This window comes from Lynx canadensis, chromosome C2 (genome assembly GCF_007474595.2).
Source record: "Lynx canadensis isolate LIC74 chromosome C2, mLynCan4.pri.v2, whole genome shotgun sequence".
NCBI lineage: Eukaryota > Metazoa > Chordata > Mammalia > Carnivora > Felidae > Lynx > Lynx canadensis.
This window is the reverse complement of record NC_044311.2, coordinates 98,655,513-98,674,134: the sequence shown is the minus strand read 5'-3', so window position 1 is coordinate 98,674,134 and position 18,622 is coordinate 98,655,513. Positions and strand designations below refer to the sequence as shown.

At 45.7% G+C, this 18,622-nt stretch overlaps 2 protein-coding genes across 3 annotated transcripts in view; both read left to right on the top strand.

Annotated features, from left to right (window-relative positions):
- The window catches only part of GRAMD1C (GRAM domain containing 1C), a 38,771-nt gene extending 33,624 nt beyond the window's left edge, over positions 1-5,147 (top strand). Inside the window, exon 13 of the mRNA XM_030328839.2 lies at positions 3,632-5,147. Within this exon, the coding sequence (XP_030184699.1) occupies positions 3,632-3,712 (81 nt within the window). The 3' untranslated portion in view covers positions 3,713-5,147. The remainder of the gene's footprint in view (positions 1-3,631) is intronic.
- Positions 5,148-5,958: 811 nt separating this feature from the next.
- Positions 5,959-18,593, top strand: ZDHHC23 (zinc finger DHHC-type palmitoyltransferase 23). Of its 2 annotated transcripts, none has more exons than XM_030328842.2 (5): positions 5,959-6,164; positions 6,645-6,916; positions 9,135-9,845; positions 11,341-11,499; positions 13,607-18,593. In XM_030328842.2, exons 2-5 carry the CDS (start codon positions 6,765-6,767, stop codon positions 13,872-13,874), a joined length of 1,290 nt encoding a protein of 429 aa, XP_030184702.1. In that variant the 5' UTR covers positions 5,959-6,164; positions 6,645-6,764; the 3' UTR covers positions 13,875-18,593. The 2 variants fall into 2 exon arrangements, with proteins under 2 accessions (XP_030184702.1, XP_030184700.1); XM_030328840.2 differs by having other exon boundaries at positions 11,332-11,499.
- The last annotated feature ends 29 nt before the right edge of the window (positions 18,594-18,622 follow it).

The window sequence follows — 18,622 nt, the reverse complement described above, 5'->3', positions numbered from 1 at the left end:
ACGTTTTGTTTTGTTTTCTTTCACCTCTTCCTGCCTCCATTTCTGATCCCCCATGCTCCCAAAGAAGTTATAATCTTGGTATGATCAGCATCCAGTGTTTATTTTGACAAAGTTTGCTATTCTGAGCTGAGCGATGGAATAAACCAGGACTACTTTTTCTTTTCTGTGCTTTTTCTTATTCCTGAAATTGTCTTACTACTGTTGGTTAATTAACCATTATTTGTAAGTATGTCATCTCCTAAAGCTCTGTTTGTTTGTAAGTCTCCTCTTATAACCTTCATTCCCCTTGGGTATTCTGTGGGTGGAGCCTCCTGGCTGGCTCCAGTCAGGCCCAGGGGCCCTCTGTGCAGGGACACAGCCACCATCCTGGGGCTTCCTGTTGAACACCCCCTCTGTTTCCCATATCCAGAATGTTTTCTGCTTTCCTGGTTTACTCCCTCCTTTTAATGGAGAATATTGTCTAGTAGCATCCTGAGAAAGAGAGCATGGAGGTAAATATTTTAAGACTTAATCTGTATGCAAGTTTTTTACTCCATCCTTTCCCTTGATTAATAGTTTGGCTGGGAAGAGAACTCTAGCTTGGAAACAATGTTTCTTCAGAGTTTTTAAGACATTGCCCCATTGTTTCTCTGCTTCTAGTGTTGCTATTGAAAATTCTGAAGCTATTACCATTCCTCATCCTTTAATCTGGAAACTCATGCCCTTTAGTTCTAGGAAATACTGAATTATACGGTTGATGATCTCCTCTCCTCCACTCTCTTTTCTGACTTTCTGAGGCTCCTGTAATTGAGATGTCTACCTTCTTTTGGACAGGCTGTCTAATCTTACTTTTTCTTTTCAGCTTCCATCTTTGCCTTTTTGTTCTGCTTCCTCAGAGTTCCTCAACTTTATCTTCACTAAATTGCCCCTTTTTCAATTTTTGCTAACAAGTTTTTGATTCCAAAGACCTACTACTTCTCTGAATTTTTTTTTATGGCATTATGATCTTTTTAAATGACTATAGTATCTTCATCTCTCTGATCATATTACTGATGGCTAAAAACTTTTTCCCTTCTTCTTGCATACTTATTTTCCATCAAGATCCTTTCCTGTTTTGATTTCTGTCCTTAAAGTTAGGAGATTTCGTTACATGTCTGTAGTCCTTGGTTGTCTGCTTGTGTGGATCAGAAGTTGTTAAGCTCGTAATGTAGGTTGGGCTGGTGTCTCCTGAACTTCTCTGTAGATCTGGCTGGGCTGTTGGTTGAGAAACCCTGATATCACTATCTTTGGGTCTTTCCTCTTAGATTGGTCAGTTTCTACAAAGAAGTGTCTTCCAGTCTCCACCCAAAGGATTAAGGGCTGGCTGCTGGCATTTTAGGAGGAGAGCCAAAGTAGAGGGGTGGAGGAGGGCAGGGCAGAGGAAGATGGTCTCACCACTCTTTTATACAATCCCCATTTTGGGGATTGTACCACTGTCCTAAATGGTGTCTTATTGTCCCTGGGTCAACCAGAGATCCTCTCCAGATAATAAAATTGTAGACCTCTCCCAGGTAGTAGAAGAGCACAAATGCCATTCAGTCATTACATTAGTCCCTTCCTCTATATTCCCACTTTCAGAGATTCCTGTCAATTCCTGAGGCTTTTGAGGATCCTTCAGGGTAGATTTGGTTGGTTCTCAGCTTTCTCTGCAGTTCGCTTAGGAGTTCACTTTTTCTGGTCTCCTAAGTCATCCATCTGCTTTCTTGTTTCCAAAGTTTTGCCTTTTCTGTTCTCCCTGTCCTTGTGGATGTATGCCTTTAAAGAGTCCCTTTATTGTGCTTTTAGTGGGTTTCAGGAGGGAGTAAAATTGGATGCCTGTGTTGAAGCCAGTATTCGCTCTTCAGGTCACTCCTGCCTTATTTTCTTCCCCATATCTTCCACTGATATTGCTCCGGCTAAAGTCCCCAGTGAGCTCTGGCTGTTAAAATTAATATAGCTGTTTTCAGTTTTCACCTTACAGTGTAAGCATTTGACAGAGCTGACCACTCTTTTCATGAAATGTATCTAATCTGGCCTTCTTTAAAACTATAAAAAAAATCCAGCTTTATTGTGATATAATTGACATACTATAAAATTCGCCTTTTAAAGAATTCTTAATATATTCACAAAGTTATACAACCATCACCACTAATTCCAGAGCATTTTTATCACCCCCAAAAGAAACCCTATATCCATTAGCAGCCTCTCACCATGCTTCATTCTCTCAGCTTCTAGTCACTAATCTGCTTTTTATTTCTATAGGTTTGCCCACGCTGGACGTTTCATATAAATGGAATCATATACTATATGGTCTTTTGTGACTGGCTTTTTTTACTTAGCATAAAGTAAAATGACTTTTTGCTGGTTAAAACTATCTCCTCGACTTGACCTCTTCCTGGTCCAGTGCTCCAGACTTTCTGCGTTAGATTCTCTTCCCTTTTCCTCTCCTTCCCTTCAAGTGGCCTCATCCACTCCCCTAGGTTGTGCCATGTGTGCCGTTGACTCCCAGATCCATTTCCCTTACCCTAACCTCTTCCCTGAGCTCCAGACTCATGCGGTCACTTGCTGACTTGGCATCTTCTCCTGGGTACTGACAGGCCACCACAAATTGATCATGACCAAAGCAGACTTCAGTTTTCATCCTGAGCTAGGTAGGCCTGATTCTCCTCTAGTTGATGTAATTTCAGAAAATGACACTACGATCCTCCAGTCAGAAATTTAGTGCATTGTGTGAGCATATATGTATAGATGTGATGGTACGTTTTAGTCCTGTATCCCTCACTAGTCTGTCAGCTCTAGGACAGCAGGGACGGCGCCTATTTGGTTCACCATTGTATATGCAGTGCTTAGTACAAACCCAGCATGTGAGAGGTAAGCAATTAACATTTACTGAATGAACCAAGGAATGAATACAAAGAAGAATAATTCTTGCTCTCAAGTTGCCTATAACTTTATTAGAAAAATCAGATACATTGTTAAAGACTATAAAAAAATACAAAATTGGGGCGCCTGGGTGGCTCAGTCAGTTAAGCAATCGACTCTTGGTTTTGGGTCAAGTTGTGATTGCAGGGTCATGGAATCGCACTCCCCCCCCCCCCATCGGAACAGAGCCTGCTTGAGATTCTCTCTCCACCCTCTCTCCCTCAGTGCGGTCTCTCAAAATTAAAAAAAAAAAAAGTACACAGTTAAGTGTTAAGTACATAGTAATGCTTTGGGAGTTTAAAGGCAGGATGACTAGGGAAGGTGACACAGAGATGGTGGTGATGGGTAAGTTTTAGATGGGTGAATACAAGCATGAAGGAAATAGCAAGCAAAGGCCTGGAGGTGGCACTTGAGTCGTTCAGGGGACAGTGGCAAGACCGCTGCCACTTGAGAAACCATTTAAGGAAACAACCTACTGGGAGGCAGAATGTGCAACAGGACAGTGCGGGGAGAAGAGCGGGGCACAGTGGACAGAAAGAGCTCCTGAGGAGGCGTACTGACACACACCCGAAGCAGCTGGCTGTTGTATAAATTCAGTCTTTTATCTGGGCATCAGTAGAAACAAAACTATATCGAATATATAAATGTAAACTTTTGGCATAAAAATAAGCAGGTGAAACAATCTTATTTTGAAAATTAATTTTGTTTGCAGTTAAAGAGCTCACTTGTTATGCTTCAGAGAACTTTTGATCTACTAAATAAAAACAAGACTGGCATGACTGTCAAAAGCTAGTGATCTCAAGGCCTGAAACTGTAGAGATACTTGGAACTAAAAGAAAACGTCTTAAAGAAAACCAGAGGATGAAGGATTTTAATTGTCACAGGAACATTTCCATATTTTCTCATTATTGGTACTTTTAATATGAACAATCTTTTTAATAACATTAATGTGATGACTAGTCTCTGATGGCCTTAATGATCCATTCTTTCACTTCTTATACGTAATTCTAAGCAGTGGATTTCTCCAGTGGAATTATTCTCCAGTGGATATTTCAGGTGAAATATGTTGTGGACTTGAATTTCTACAATACAAAAAGAAAATGAGACACTCCAAACTGAGTAGTATGGCCTTGTTTTTACAGTGAGATTTGAAGTTTGATGCTTTATCTGTTAGCACAGAATCAGTACGTGTTCGACAGGCTGCTTTCCCAGTTGAGATACACTGAAGATGCTAAAGAAAATTTAAGAATAAACCTCTGTATCATTATGAATTGTGAAGGACCAGGTTTCAGGCATGTATTATAACATTTCTAAGTTTGTGTACTGTAAATATTACAGTGTCTTCATTTTTTCTTTAGCATGGGAATTCAGTAGTCAGGTTCTGAATGTACAACTTGGTAATTATTACCTGAAAGGTTCTTCAGCCGTTGTATCTTTTTGAAGATAGATGTTTCAGGAGATATGAGAGGTGAGATTATCTTGCCTCTTCATGTATCAAATGGTGGAAGAGTAAATTCTGGAAAAGGAGACATGTAGGGTACCAACACTCAAAATGAAGAACCACGTGCTGATTTTAAAAACGAGAGGATTATGTTGAAATCTGGGCACTTAGTGTTCCAGTACTAGTGCACTGACTGAACTTCTAGGCCAGACAGAAGCTTTGGCTCTTTCACAACAATTTTTTAGGCATGTATGTCTCAATATGATGTCTTTGGAACAAGAGAAAGATAGTGCCGAGTAATTTGTATATATTCTTACTGTTTGGACAATTGCTTCCCTTTAGTTATATGTTTCTTTTTTCCCCCAGAGTCACCAAAGCCACATGAGATAGCTAAAGTCATTTTTGAGATGCCTGTAGAGAATGAAAGTATTAACTTCATTACAGGGAAAATGGATTTCTCTGGGTGGTTCCCAACAAACCTACATTGGGGTACCAGTGTACTTACCTGGGGTTTTTGAAAAAAGGATTTATGAAGTGTCTGGCTGTGAGTAAGAGTCACCGGATATTAAACTTGAAGACTTGTTCTCTGTTAAATTCACAAAAATGATCAGTGGCAAGCTGAATGTTTTTGTGATGTTATTTAAAACTTGTACTTCATAAACATACCTCAAAGGAAATTAACAAAGTTGCTTTATAGATTGACTGAACATGTATGCATGCAGAATTCAATTAATTGCATTTCAGCCTGTTAATGTAAATTGATACCAATAAAACCCAAAATGTCTGAGTTGTAGTTTTTCTTTTTCTGTTTAAAAAAAAAAAAAAACCCAAACAAAAATAACTAGAAACGCTGCTACAGCGAAAAAGTGTATATGGGCCTACACTCTTAAAATTTTTTGCAAAAATAAAACCCAAAGAGGACTCTACGGTCATCTTCGGGCAATTTCATCTCAAATATGCAGACTGTTGGAACAAAAGTACTAGTAGGCCTGCCGGTCTAATGTAGAATCTGCTTGCCAGAAATCATGAAAATGAACAAGCTTTATAAATTAACAGCTCAGGGACGGCGATGGGCCTTTAAGGGAAGGCTGGAGAATTTGGGGGCGGTACCTCGGGAACAGTTCGCGGTGGAGATCTCCCCCTAAGCCTGTTGCCAGCGTCTGAATGAAGGCTGGCCCACCCACGAGTCCCCAGTACTTTGGGAACCCTCCGGGTTCCCGGGGTTCCCGTCTTTCCGTCGGCACTTCCCCCGGCCGTGGGTTTGGGCTTGCCCCGCCCACGTACCGCCCGCCCGCGGGCACCGGCGGGGCCGCACGGGGGCCGGGAGGGGCGGAGGTGCCGGGCCAGCCCTGCGCCTCGCCGCTGGCGCCCGCGCCCGGGAGCGCGTCCTCGGGTCCTCGGATCCCCGCGTCCTCCGGGCGCCAGGGCCTCGGGCTGGGGGTGGGGCCTCACCGGCGGGCTCCGCGGGGCGGCGGGCGGCGCACGTGCGGACGGGCGGGGATCCCCGGCGCCGGAGGCGGGGCACCCGGAAGCGCGCGCGGACTTGCCACGCCGAGCCCGGCGGGCAGGGGGGCGGCGGGGAGGCGGGCGCACTGCCCGGGCCGCGGCCGGCTGTGCTCACAGGTGGGCGGCGGCGGCGAAGGCGCGGCGGAGCGGAGCCGGGGTCCTCGAGACTCCAGCCGTCACACCGAGAGCCCAGCGGCTCCGAGGTGGGAAGACGCGTCCGCGCCTCGGAAGGAACCGGCCGTTCTCCCCGCCACCTCGGCCTCTTTGGCTGCAGCCGCACCTCGGCCCTGGAGCGCAGGTAACTTCCTTTCCAAGGTCATTCTTCGGGCGGGGCGGCGCTCGCGGCCCGCCCACGTCCTCACGGTCGGCGGAGGCGGGAGAGGGGCGCCCTGCGCGGAGCCGGAGCGGTGGGGCTGGACGGCGACTCTGAGCGCTGCGCGGGCGCCTGGTGGCCTCCCCGGAGCCGGCTGCAGACGCCGGCCGCAGCCCCGAGGGTGAGTTTCCACCTGCGCCCAGTCTTTGGGCGGGGACCGCTCGGCCCTCCCCAGCCTGCACCGGCAGGTGAGCGCAGCCGCCCGCGCCCTGGCTGTCCTGGGCTGTGTGGTCGGCTGTCACCATGGGAACGGCTGGTGCCCAGACGGCTCCAGCCCTGGTGGGAAGGGACGGTGAACGGGGTTGGGAGCCCTTAGAGCTCCCTGTCTGGCCAAGCCGAGAGAGAAAAGCATGATGAGAACGAGACACCCCCTCCCCCTCTTTCTTCTCATTTTTGATTTCTCAGGCGTTGGCGGATAATCAGAGAGAGGCGTGGATGTGTTTACAAGATGAGTTGTGTTCTTTCCACCTTTACCTTCTGAGGGCTTCTTACCACTCATGGTGACAGGTGGAAATCGTGACACAGATGGGCAGTATGAAGCCAGTGAAGACAAACAAAGCGGAAGAACCTGAATTGGAGCCCCTGTGCTGCTGCGAGTACATAGATCGAAATGGGGAAAAGAACCACGTGGCTGCCTGTTTGTGCGATTGCCAAGATCTCGATGAAGGGTGCGATAGGTAAGGGCGGAGTGTTTCTTGATGCTGACCCCCTGGCCGTTTTGAGAACTACCATGCATACTTTAAGCTTAGCCATCCACAACACTAGAATTTGCTCCCGATGCTGTTTCCAAGGGTCTGAAATAGTCGTCTTTTATGTCAAGTGTGAGGGTTTTGTAAAGATGAATTATTGGGTAGTGCACAACTGTCTATTCGGCTCAGTTTAGTAGCACATAATTATTTTTTTCATTTTTAAAGGGAGAAGATGATGGAGAGAACAGGCAAATAAAGGGATAGTGGCAAGTTAAATGTATAAAAAAATAAAGTACAGACCCGCAGAATCCGTACATTTAAAATGAACACATTAGTACCAGAAAGTGCTTACATTCTCAGTGGTCTTAGCATCTAGCGACCAACTACTTGAGGATGGACTGCACCTGGCCACAAAGGGTCTTGAGGGCGGAACGATCACTTTCCTGCTGTTGGAACTGGTCTTGCCAGAAGGCCCTCCCTCCCCCGACTGGCTGTTTTCAGCATGGGCAGCAACACAGTCTTGACCGATATTATTGTATTTGGCTTTTATTTTCACCATTAATCCCCAGTGTTGGAAATTACTATCCAAAAAGATGATTTTTAACATCTGAGAAAAATTTTGTGCCCAACAGTAATAACAGGTTTTATCCATTTTCTTTTTCTTTTTTTTTTTTTTTAAACAGATTCAACGTTTATTTATTTTTGGGACAGAGAGAGACAGAGCATGAACGGGGGAGGGGCAGAGAGAGAGGGAGACACAGAATCGGAAACAGGCTCCAGGCTCTGAGCCATCAGCCCAGAGCCTGACGCGGGGCTCGAACTCACGGACTGCGAGATCGTGACCTGGCTGAAGTCGGACGCTTAACCGACTGCGCCACCCAGGCGCCCCATTTTCTAAATAATTATATATCTAAAAACTGTTGCCATATGGAAAGCATAATGTGGGAGAAGAATAAGGACATTTGGGAAGTTGCTTTTCCCTTTAATAATTATATCTGGTTAAAAAAGTCACCACAGAGGAACATTGTTGACTTAGAGCTTGGTGCATCCATCTCGACATGAAAAGTGTTCTTGGGACATTGTAGTTTAGAGCCCTGAAGACCCCATAGTCCTTTTGTAATTTTTCCTTGATAGTGTCTGTAGTCTTTTTTACAGGTGTTTTTAAATGGACTCAGTCTAAAGTCCATACTGAGAAAATGGAGCACTCTGCTTTAATGAATGGAAAAATGATGCTGTTTCCACAACTTCCATCAGTCGAGACCACAGCTCTTCCATTAACCTTCCAGCTCTTCCTCTCTCCTAGCCCTTGAGACCTGGGCTGTTGCTGCGTTCTCTGTCTCTGGAGATAGGCTCCCGGTCTTTCCACTGTCCTGCTGCTCAGTACCACTCCCATGTAGTTATCTCCCCTCAACGTTCAAGGTGTTGCCTTATGTTTCCAAATTGTCTGTCTACGGTCAGAGTTATTCCTTGAGCTGATCGTTGTCTTAGGAGCCCAAGTGTGCAAAAAATATGTACAAATACTGCGTGTCCACGAGGCTTAGTCATTTTTCTCTTACCGGTTTGATCTCCACTCTTAGGCAGCCCCCTGGCCTTGCTGGACAGGTTTACTCCTTGGGCACAGGACAGGTTTGTGCTGTACATGTGCCTCTGCATTGGGCCGACTCCCTGCCTCCTGTCCTCCCCAGCTCCCCACACCAGTGCCAGCCAGCCGTGGAGATCAGGCGCCGAGCCCACGTTTGTTCACAGAGACCCATCTAGTGACTCCACCCGGAAGTGTTTACTCTCCTCTGAGCACTCCTCAGTGTTTGCCCACAAGAGTTCATTAGGCGATTTTGCTACTTTGTCCTGAGATTTCCTGAATTCCCATGTTGTCTTTGCAACTAGATTGTGAATTGTTTTGAGGATCTTAAGTCTCTATACGCCCCCAAACGTAAACAGTACTTGTACAGAATATGTGTGTATTCCTACATATTTGCTTCGTGGAGAAGTGGTTTTTAACTGTTACATTTCTAAACGGTAGCTAGTCTCTTTCGTATTAAAAAATGATACGTGATCCGAAAAGCTCATGTTTAGTAGTATAGAAGTAGAATACTTGGCCTTTGGCCTCTTTTATCATTTATCCTGCTGTTTGGCCTGTGGTGTTGAGTGTTTTTTTTGTTTAGCAAACCCCATGTGAAGTGCCTTCTTTTTGTGCTCTTCTGAATAGATGGATTACATGTAAATCTGTGCAGCCGGAGACTTGTGAAAGAATCATGGATACTATTTCCGATCGCCTCCGAATTCCTTGGCTTAGGGGAGCCAAAAAAGTTAACATTAGCATCATTCCCCCGCTCGTCCTACTGCCCGTCTTCCTCCGCGTGGCTTCCTGGCATTTCCTCCTGGGGGGGGTGGTTTTGACCTCCCTTCCTGTGCTGGCTCTGTGGTACTACTACCTCACTCACAGAAGGAAAGAACAGACTCTGTTTTTCCTGAGCCTCGGACTGTTCTCTCTGGGCTACATGTACTATGTGTTCCTGCAGGAAGTGGTCCCCAAAGGGCGTGTGGGACCCACTCAGCTGGGTCTTCTTACCTGTGGGTTATTTCTGATACTCTTAGCCTTGTACAGAGCCAAGAAGAATCCAGGCTACCTCAGAAATCCAGCAAGCAATGACAGACCTCTAAGCAGCGGCCAGACTGAATGCCTGACCAGAAAAGGGCAGGAGAAGACCAAAGGGTTCCCGGGCGCAGAATCGTCGGGTAGTCTCAACAACCGCACACCGAAGGATGAGCCTAAGGGCTCTTCCAGGGTGTTGGTTGGAAGCCCTACCAAGGTCAAGGAGGACTGGTGTGCCAAGTGCCAGCTGGTGCGACCAGCCCGGGCGTGGCATTGCCGGATCTGTGGCATCTGTGTGAGGAGAATGGATCATCACTGTGTCTGGTATGTTGGGAAAATCTGGTGGCTTGCAGAGTGTAAATTCACGTGAGACTCTAGCTGTGTTTGCTCCTCCTTTGCGCCACCCTAAAATCTCACTCGTTCCCAGCTTTACACCTTGCAGATATTTGTGTGTTGGCATGACATTCCCACTGAGTCACCAGCTTCCCAGTCTCACAGATGTAGTCCCCTCAGTCATTTCCTGAAGGGTGGTGGTGGTGTTGCTACTTTGCTTTTCCCTTCTGAGCTGCCCCTCTGTTATCTTCTCCTTCCTGCAAGAGAAGTATCTGCAGTCGATTGGTGTTTTTTTAAAAAAGAAGGGATCAGAATCCATATAGGCACGTTTCCCTGTGCTGTGCCTTTTGAACACAGAGCTCAAGAAAGTGTTCCCATATTTGTAGGTGACCCTGTCCCCTCACCATCCATCCTTTACCATTCTGATGACTCCTGGTCTGCATTGTTGAGGGAAGGCCCTACCAGGTACCAGGTACCTTCCTGTTTTGTTATTTGTAGAGTGGTGGGCGCTTTTTTTTTTTTTAAGTTTTATTTATTTACTTTGAGACAAAGAGCAGGGAGAGGGCAGAGAGACAGGGAGAGAGAGAATCCAAGCAGACTCAGTGCCATCAGCGCAGAGCCTGACGTGGGGCTTGATCCCACAAACCATGAGATTGTGACCTGAGCGGAGATCGAGAGTCGGACACCCAAGTGACTGAGCCACCTAGGTGCCGTGAAAGTTGGGCTTTTTTGGTACCTTCCAGCTGGCCAGTGCCAAACTAGGACACCCATACTATATGAAGTGCAACTTTTGAAGACAGTGTTGCTGTTTCACTGAGTGAATCTAAAATGGTGTAGTTGATTCTGAATGCTGTAAGTAGTGCGTTTGCTGCTCTGTAGCTCTCGAGGCACTTGTGGTCAGGGAATTCTGCTTTTTATGGCTAGGATGCTGAGGATTCTGGTCATGTGGCCTGCCCCCTCGCCCATAGAAGGGGACGTAGGGGAGGAGGAGGGTGCAGCAAGGCCAGGAGGGCTGGGAGTGGACCTCAAGTCTGAAATATTTGCACCACAAGGAGCAGCAAACAAGGGGCTCTTTGTGAGCAGGGTTTCTGCAGGCCCTCGTACACCTTTAGTCTACACTCCTAGATTCTTACATCTTGTTATGACCTGGAACTGTTTGAGGGATTTTTTTTTTCCCCTTTTAAACAACAAGGCCTCTGTGAACAAATGGTTCCAGAGAAACATTTGGTGATAGTGGCTGTGGGGGAATTGGTCTGCAAACCTATAAACCAGCAGTTTGTTGGCCATAGAGGCAAGGCCCCCCTTCTTTTTCATTGAACTGTACTTGATCTACAACGTTATATTACTTTCAGGTGCACAGTGTAGTGATTCAGCATTTATGTCCATTATGAAATGATCACCATGATGAATCTAGCTACCATCTGTATCGAGAACTTTTTAAAATGTTTGCTTTTTCTTCCCCCTATGCTGTTTTGAGGATAAATAGCTGTGTTGGAGAATCAAATCATCAAGCATTTATACTTGCCCTTTCGATCTTCTTGCTAACCTCGGCGTATGGGATAACACTGACCTTGGACACCATTTGTAGAGATAGAAGTGTCTTCACAGCTCTCTTCTACTGTCCTGGAGTTTACGCAGATTACAGGTGAGATGTGGCTGCCGTAGCACAAAGCCCCGTAGAAGAGGGAACAGATGTTGCCGTTAATGTAAGGGGCTGTGATTTGCTGCCACGTCAGTTTTTAACCAAAACATGGGACAGGTTATCGGATGCCGGGTATCCTTGAAATTGCCAACCGAATTGTGCAGTGGACAGGTGTGTTTCTCTAGGGTGCTGACCGTTGACCCTTACAGACTGAGGAACTAGTATGCTGCAGGGAGGGCTGGGCTCAGGCAGGGAAGTCCGGAGTCAGATGACCACGTGCATGGCCAAGGTAGCAGTAGTGAAACTAAAGCCATAAAGGAGCGGTCCCAGGGTATGTGTGTGGTCTATTTTGTCATAGATTGTCAAGGCAGGACAATCTTGCCTCCCTTTGTTGTGGCTTTCTCATGCTCTTTAGCCCTATCTGGATTTATTGCTTCTGACCCTTTTGTGATGTGCTCACAATTTCTGTAACATTTCTTTACTTTGTAACCTCCATTGGTTTTTCCTGTTCTACTTTTTAAAATATCACCACTCATGATTACTGTGGTATCTAGGTCACAATTTCCTTTGTTAGGTTGGGGCACATTTATATATTGTGGAGATCTCCATGCTTTGTGGGAAGCCAGGGTTTTGCAGCTTTAGCCGCAGCCAGCCCCTCCCCAGAGCGCTGTGGGCCCCCTGCCTGTGTTCTTTGCGTCCTCTCTTCCACCTTTTCCTCTGAGGAGGATGCTGTGTGGGGTCTGTGGTTCCCAGTCTGAGCTAGGACAGCTCTGCCCCATGGTCCTTGTCTGTCTGTCTGTGTCTGTCTTTCTTTCTCTCTTTTTTCTTTTCTTTCTTTCTTCATTTTCGAGAGACAGAGTGTGTGCAGGTAAGGGGCAGAGAGAGAGGGAGACACAGAATCCGAAGCAGGCTCCAGGCTCTGAGCTGTCAGCACAGAGCCTGACGTGGGGCTCAAACCCACGAACTGTGAGATCATGACCTGAGCCAAAGTCGGACGCTTAACAGACTGAGCCACCCAGGCACCCTCCTTTTCTTTCTTCTTACTTTTCGTTTTCAGAACAATCCCCGCTTTCCCTACATAGTGCCTCTGTGGAGGTATTTGTTTACATTAGTTTGTGGCCAGATCTCCCATTGCTATTCTCCATCTAGAGGTTTGTGAGCATTAGTAGAGTAGATTGGTCCTCCTCCTCAGGGCCAATTCCTTTTCTTTCTGTACTGAGAGTGTTAGTAGGTTGTGAAATGTGGGTGATAAAGTCCCAAAGCAGGGCACGTCTTTGTGTTGCTAAGCATGAGTTTTGTGAGCTTTCTGGGGGCCACTGACATGGAATGAGGAACATGGTCCGCCGCTGGTACTCACCCTCCATACAGGTGCTTCACGTCACCTCATTGAGCCTGGTTTTCCTCATCTCTGGTGAGTTAATCATCTCTGAGTCCCTTTCAGCTTAACAAATGAAGATTCCTTGGGATGGGTTCATTTCCAGCTGACCCTTCATTTGCAAATATTTGAAAAGAGTCAACTGGCAGACATTAATCAGTAGCCTCTCTTTGCAGTCTGACTGATGAGTTGAAAGGAGCTTTCTTGTCTGGTGTGATTTTGTTGGCTTGAGGAGGCTGGATTTATAGACATCAGGACCTGCAGCGGTTTGTGTCCATCAATGTTGTACTGATCGTACTGACAAAATGGGGATGCAGGGCCTTAGCACTGTTCCTGCGTTCCCACCCACAGCTTCCTTGAGGATGTTTGTAGCAGTATCTGCTCAGTTAAGAACGATTTTGGAATTGTTCATTCATTCGATAGATTCGGGATGCTGTTCTGTGAGGCACTGTGTTGGTCGCATGGGGGACACCAAATACAAAAATGTCCTTGCTACTGTAATACAACATTCTAGAAAAAGAGGCACTGATAATTATAGCATGAAATAGGACATGGGAATAGTTCTGTGTTAAGCATTCTGGTGTCCTGAGGGTGGAAAAGTATCTTCCAATCGGCATAACTGGGGAAGGTACCAGAGTCCTTCGTAACGAGTACTGCGCGTGTCAAATGTTAGAATGGTGCCACTTACCCACCGAAGAGATTGGTAGAGTCCTGACCTGCCCTTTCTCCTCCCAGCTCAGCGTTGTCCTTCACCTGCGTGTGGTACTCTGTGATCATCACGGCGGGCATGGCCTACATCTTCCTCATCCAGCTGATAAACATCAGTTACAACGTCACCGAGAGGGAAGTCCAGCAGGCCCTTCGACAGAAGACGGGGCGCCGGCTCCTCTGTGGGCTCATCGTGGACACAGGCCAGTACAACCGGGGCTTCCTGCGGAACTGGTACCAGTTCTCCACCCTGGGTGCCCACCCCTTCCACCACCCTGCCGAGGACATTGTCTGAAGTGCCTTCCGTGTGACTCTGCGAGGGGCGGCCCCTCCCTCTGCTCCCTCCCATTGTACACGTCAGTGTCCACGCAGGATGTTTGTTTTTATCCCCAGTTTCCTAAAGGCTGTATAGGGCCATGCTCAGGTTTAGACATTGGACTGGGAAGAAATGAAGTTTCCTGACTTCAACCTAAGAGATTTTTTTATTGAAGCAGTAAAAGAGCCATTCTTTTCCAGTCACCTTGTTAACTAACTCAGTCACCATGTGGAAAAGGATGTGGATTGTTAATACACAGATTGATAGAAGCAGTTCCGATCGATTACTAGGGGAGAAAGAGTTTGGATTAGGGTAGTTTCCAGTCCCTCTTTCAATTCCTGATAGCCATGTGACCCTTAGTTGAGTCACCTCCCCGAGTCTCAGGTTCATCTGTAAAGTGGGGGTACTAGTAGCACCTGCCCTGGCTTACCTCACAGTTGTGAGGGTCGTGCGAGGGATGGGGTATGTGGAAAGCACTGGAAAATGACGAAAGCACTCAACAGGTTTGAAGTATTATTAGGAAGGTTCGAAGACTGAGAAAACTGTTTATAGATCAGAATACTGAAGCCAAAAGTATCAGAGTAATCCACTTTCAGCTTTTCAGAATGGAAGAAAGATCCTGAAATACCATATTGTACAGTTATGGCAACTTCTCTCTTTGAAGTATTAGACATTAACTACTCAAACGGGGTAGAGGATGACCGGATGGATTTACACGATCTTCTGATCTTGAAGGGACACTTGATAACAGTTACGATTACTGGTCGTGTAGTATACGCTGGTCTTGAATTCAGGTGATGAGTCCTTGTTTTTCATCTTATTTCTTATACATTTATTCTCTTTGGATTTACTCTGCATAACTCCAAACTCCAATAGCCATTACTAATTTTTCCCCTCTTTCTGTGCTTCACCTGGGAAGGTGCTAGAGCACTTAGGATGAGGCTGGAAGAGGAGAACAGACACCCCATGGGGAGCATTTTACCCTCTTTCCTGGGTAGAGTGGCTGGTTACTATCAAGGGCTTGATTTTTTTTTTTTTTTTCTCATGGAAGTAATTCAGACACTGTCGTTACAGCACTCAGTTGCAAAAACCAGTCTTCTGGCATTCACAGTTCTTCTGGCATGACCTCTCTGAGGAATTGACTGACATCTTCCTACTTGCACATTACTTCTCATTCACCGTTCCCTAGACAAAAGTATCTCACTTGGAGAGAAGAAACAGGGTATATGTGGTTTCCACTAATTAATGGACTACGATTCCTCCCTAGCTCTTCCTAAAATAATAAGTTGTCTCTTTAATTGTATCTTTAAACTGAAAATGTACAGAGGATTAAATACTTATAGAGAACGGGTCTATTCTGCCATGGAATTAGGATAAGGCGATTTTGGATGGGGAAAATACCATCTTGAATTATTTGGTTTTATACATGTACTTATTTTGCAATCCCAAAGAAAATTCATGAGTCCTTAAATTTGCTTTGGCTTATAGCTTCATATAGGGGAAATATTGCCAGCTTTTCCCGTCTTTCTGTGCATGCTGCCGTAGTAAGAGGTTTATAAATGTCGAGAGGAAATACTGCTCCTTCCTGCAACTTTCCCTCTGGAGCTGGCACCGTCCCTAGTTCTGCCATGAAACAAAGCTGTCCTTAAGACACTCACCACATTTTTATATCAGGCTGGTCGCTGCTCTCCCCAGAGATGGATTGTTTAACCAATGAGAGGCTCCGTATTCCCCTGGGACGAGCCAAAGAGCAAGTCTGGGGATGTTAGCAGTCTGTGGTTTCTACAGTGATGCCCTTGCCCTGGCCCAGAGTCAAGCATTAGTTTGGAGTTAACGTTGGATCTGATAGGACTGATTCTTTTCTGTGTGAGTTTGAGAGAGTAATGATGTCAGGGACAGCACATGTGGCTAGAAACCTCTATTTGTCATCTCTTGGACACCAGATGTGTAGGCAACTGATTGTCTAAACAGTTGATGGTAGAATTCATAGAAATGTTAGCATAGTCGGTAATTTGAGCCTCTTGCTAAATCTTTAACAACCATCAAAACCAGACACAAAGAGGAGTAGTCCCCAAAAGACCAGGGTCATGTGGGAGGATTGAGAGCAACTGCCATCTGCATAACTGCGCAGCCTTCGAGTTTATCCGCATGGGGCCTCTCAGGCTCCCTCACCTGCAGGGCTCCTTATATATTATTCTGGCTGGTGGGAACTAAGAGGCTTGTTTTAAGTTCCTCGAGATCTTCATGATTGGTGTTTTTCAGAAGTAAGCTCAAACTTTTGAAAACTTCAGTGGTTGAGTGGGGGTAAAAGCCTACTGAAATATTTGCACTAAAAGGAGCAGCAAACAAGGGGCTCTTTGTGAGCAGGGTTTCTGTAGGTCCTCGTACACCTTTAGTCTACACTCCTAGATTCTTACATCTTGTTATGACCTGGAACTATTTGAGGGATTTTTTTTTTCCCCTTTTAAACGACAAAGCCTCTGTGAACAAATGGTTCCAGAGAAACGTTTGGTGATAGTGGCTGTGGGGGAATTGGTCTGCAAACCTATAAACCAGTAGTTTGTTGGCCATAGAGGCAAGGCCCCCCTTCCCATCCTCAGCCTGTTAATGAACATATTGGATATGGAGCTTTATAAATGAGCTTCTATAATCGTGGTCATGCCATTGTGTATCATTCCTAGGGAAGAGAAATGAGTCCATTTGGAGGATTTAAGGGAAAAAGTAGTTAAGGATCGGCATTGCATGAAAGGAGAAAGTCCTTCAGTATTTAAAATGTTTTTTATGATACCCAAAGAGTACTTTGTGGTTACGGCAGAGCCCCCTGAAATGAACTGACCTTTAATAAGCCTTAAGTGAGTTTTAGGGACACTGCTGCTCACCTCACCTCAGCCACCTCTGTGTCTGCTTATGATGCTGGAAATCTTTGCCATTCAAGTAGTGTTGTCCTTTGGTGAATGAAGTAATTGTTATCTTCCACTGTGCCACCTGCCTAGCAGAAAGGCTGCTACAAACTTTCTCTTATGCAATAGTCCTTGGTACTTCTAATATTTTTAGTAAGAGAAAATTTTCTATACTAGAATCTTCCACTGCCAGAAAACAATGCCAGTAAGGTTCGCTTGGAATACTGACCATCTGCTTAATAGACTTATTTCCTTTGGGTAGGAAATTAGCTTTTTATTACAAAACTAATATAAGCAAAAATACGACATCTAGAAGCACAGTCTTAACCAGGATGTTTAACAATGTTTTGTGAGCTTTAAGGGTCTCTTTAGATGAGGTAAGTAGGTTTATAGGACTTCATTTGAGCCATATTTTGGTACCCTGAATTTGAAAAAAAGAGAATTTCCTCAAACAAGCATGGGATGGTAGAGACTTTTGCTTGAGGCACTTGTGTGGAATCTGGTTTTCTGCCACGTTATATCAAACACTGCCAAGGTGATGCAGGGGGAGAATGAGAGCTGTGCTTCGTGCTGAATAAAATCCCCTATGTTCTCCCCGGCGTTTGCTGTGGTGAATAGACACTTCTTGCAAAATCAGCTAAATGTAATCTTGTTGCTCATGGGCTGTTAACCTCACTTCAGTCGGCACCAAGTGCTTCACTGTAGTTTTAGCAGCAAAGACCCAGTGGTTAATGGAGACAATTTTCTTAGAGGTTGTGGCCATTTCTGGCTACATTTCCGAGTTGGGCTTTTGACTTCCTGCTACTCCAGCCTTCCTGGTGGCACCTTTACTCCTAGAGAATTCATACTTTAAAGGCAAAGCTTTAAAAGCAGAGCTAGTCTGTTCTGGTTCCCAATGCGACAGACATCCTGTATTTCTTCCCACGGCACCACTGCCAAGACGTCACGTCACAGAACTTGGGAGCTCAACCTGCTGCGGGCCTATGGTCTGGGGGGTTGGATGGTTTGAGTTGTTGGGGTGGTGGAGCCGTTTCACTTGATTACATTTCTGGGTCTGATGTTAGACTAAAGGACACCCAGGAATGTTTACTATTCAGTGTTTAATGTAACTGGCCCAGCAACGTGCGAGGGGATTCCCGACGCCAACTCTGGAGGCTACGGGCTAAACGTTTTGCACTGTTTTTATACTTGTGTTCATATCCTCTTATCACCTCAGACACAAGGCCTTTTAAGTGGAGATTTAAAAAATTACTGCCATTTATGTAAAATAATGTACTGTGACCAAGTTGCTTAAATAGAAAATAAAGTGCTTTCTTTAAGGGAAATGGTGTTTCTTAGTGTGTCTCCTGAACTGTTTTGCTGCAAGGGAAGCCTGTGTCAGAGCTGGGCGGCTGCTTTGGCCACTGAGGGGTCCCCGTCCTGTGACCTAAGTTACCCCTAGCCCTGAACTGTCCTTTTCCTGCTGGTTACATTTTCTAGTTTTATAGGCCAGGCATCCTGCTTATTTGGACATTCTGTCAGCAGTAATATTTCTAATCATGTCTTAGGATAGTCCAGCAAGAAGCAGAGGTCACTGACAAAGTGATCTTCCCGTGTGTCTTTAGAAGGTTCCCGAAATAGGTAAAAAGTCCTCACTGGCCCAGTCACAATATGGGTTGCTAAAGACTCACTGTCTAATTTGATGCTTGAGGTGAAGGAGAAATAAAGGAACGCTTAAGAGAGAAAACCTAAGCTTTATGAGATTTACTTGGGCCCTTGGCATGTTGACTTAAGGGGCTCATCCTTCCTTATCTGCAGGCCTGGCACTGCCCTAAAGTTGATATTTGG

What these genes read in the sequence shown, in the direction of transcription:
- ZDHHC23 (XM_030328840.2), top strand. Translation starts at nt 6,765, where the DNA reads ATGGGCAGTATGAAGCCAGTGAAGACAAACAAAGCGGAAGAACCTGAA. An exon ending in CTCGATGAAGGGTGCGATAG is followed by an intron (nt 6,917 to 9,134) that starts GTAAGGGCGGAG and finishes TCTTCTGAATAG; the next exon opens with ATGGATTACATGTAAATCTG. An exon ending in ATGGATCATCACTGTGTCTG is followed by an intron (nt 9,846 to 11,331) that starts GTATGTTGGGAA and finishes TGCTGTTTTGAG; the next exon opens with GATAAATAGCTGTGTTGGAG.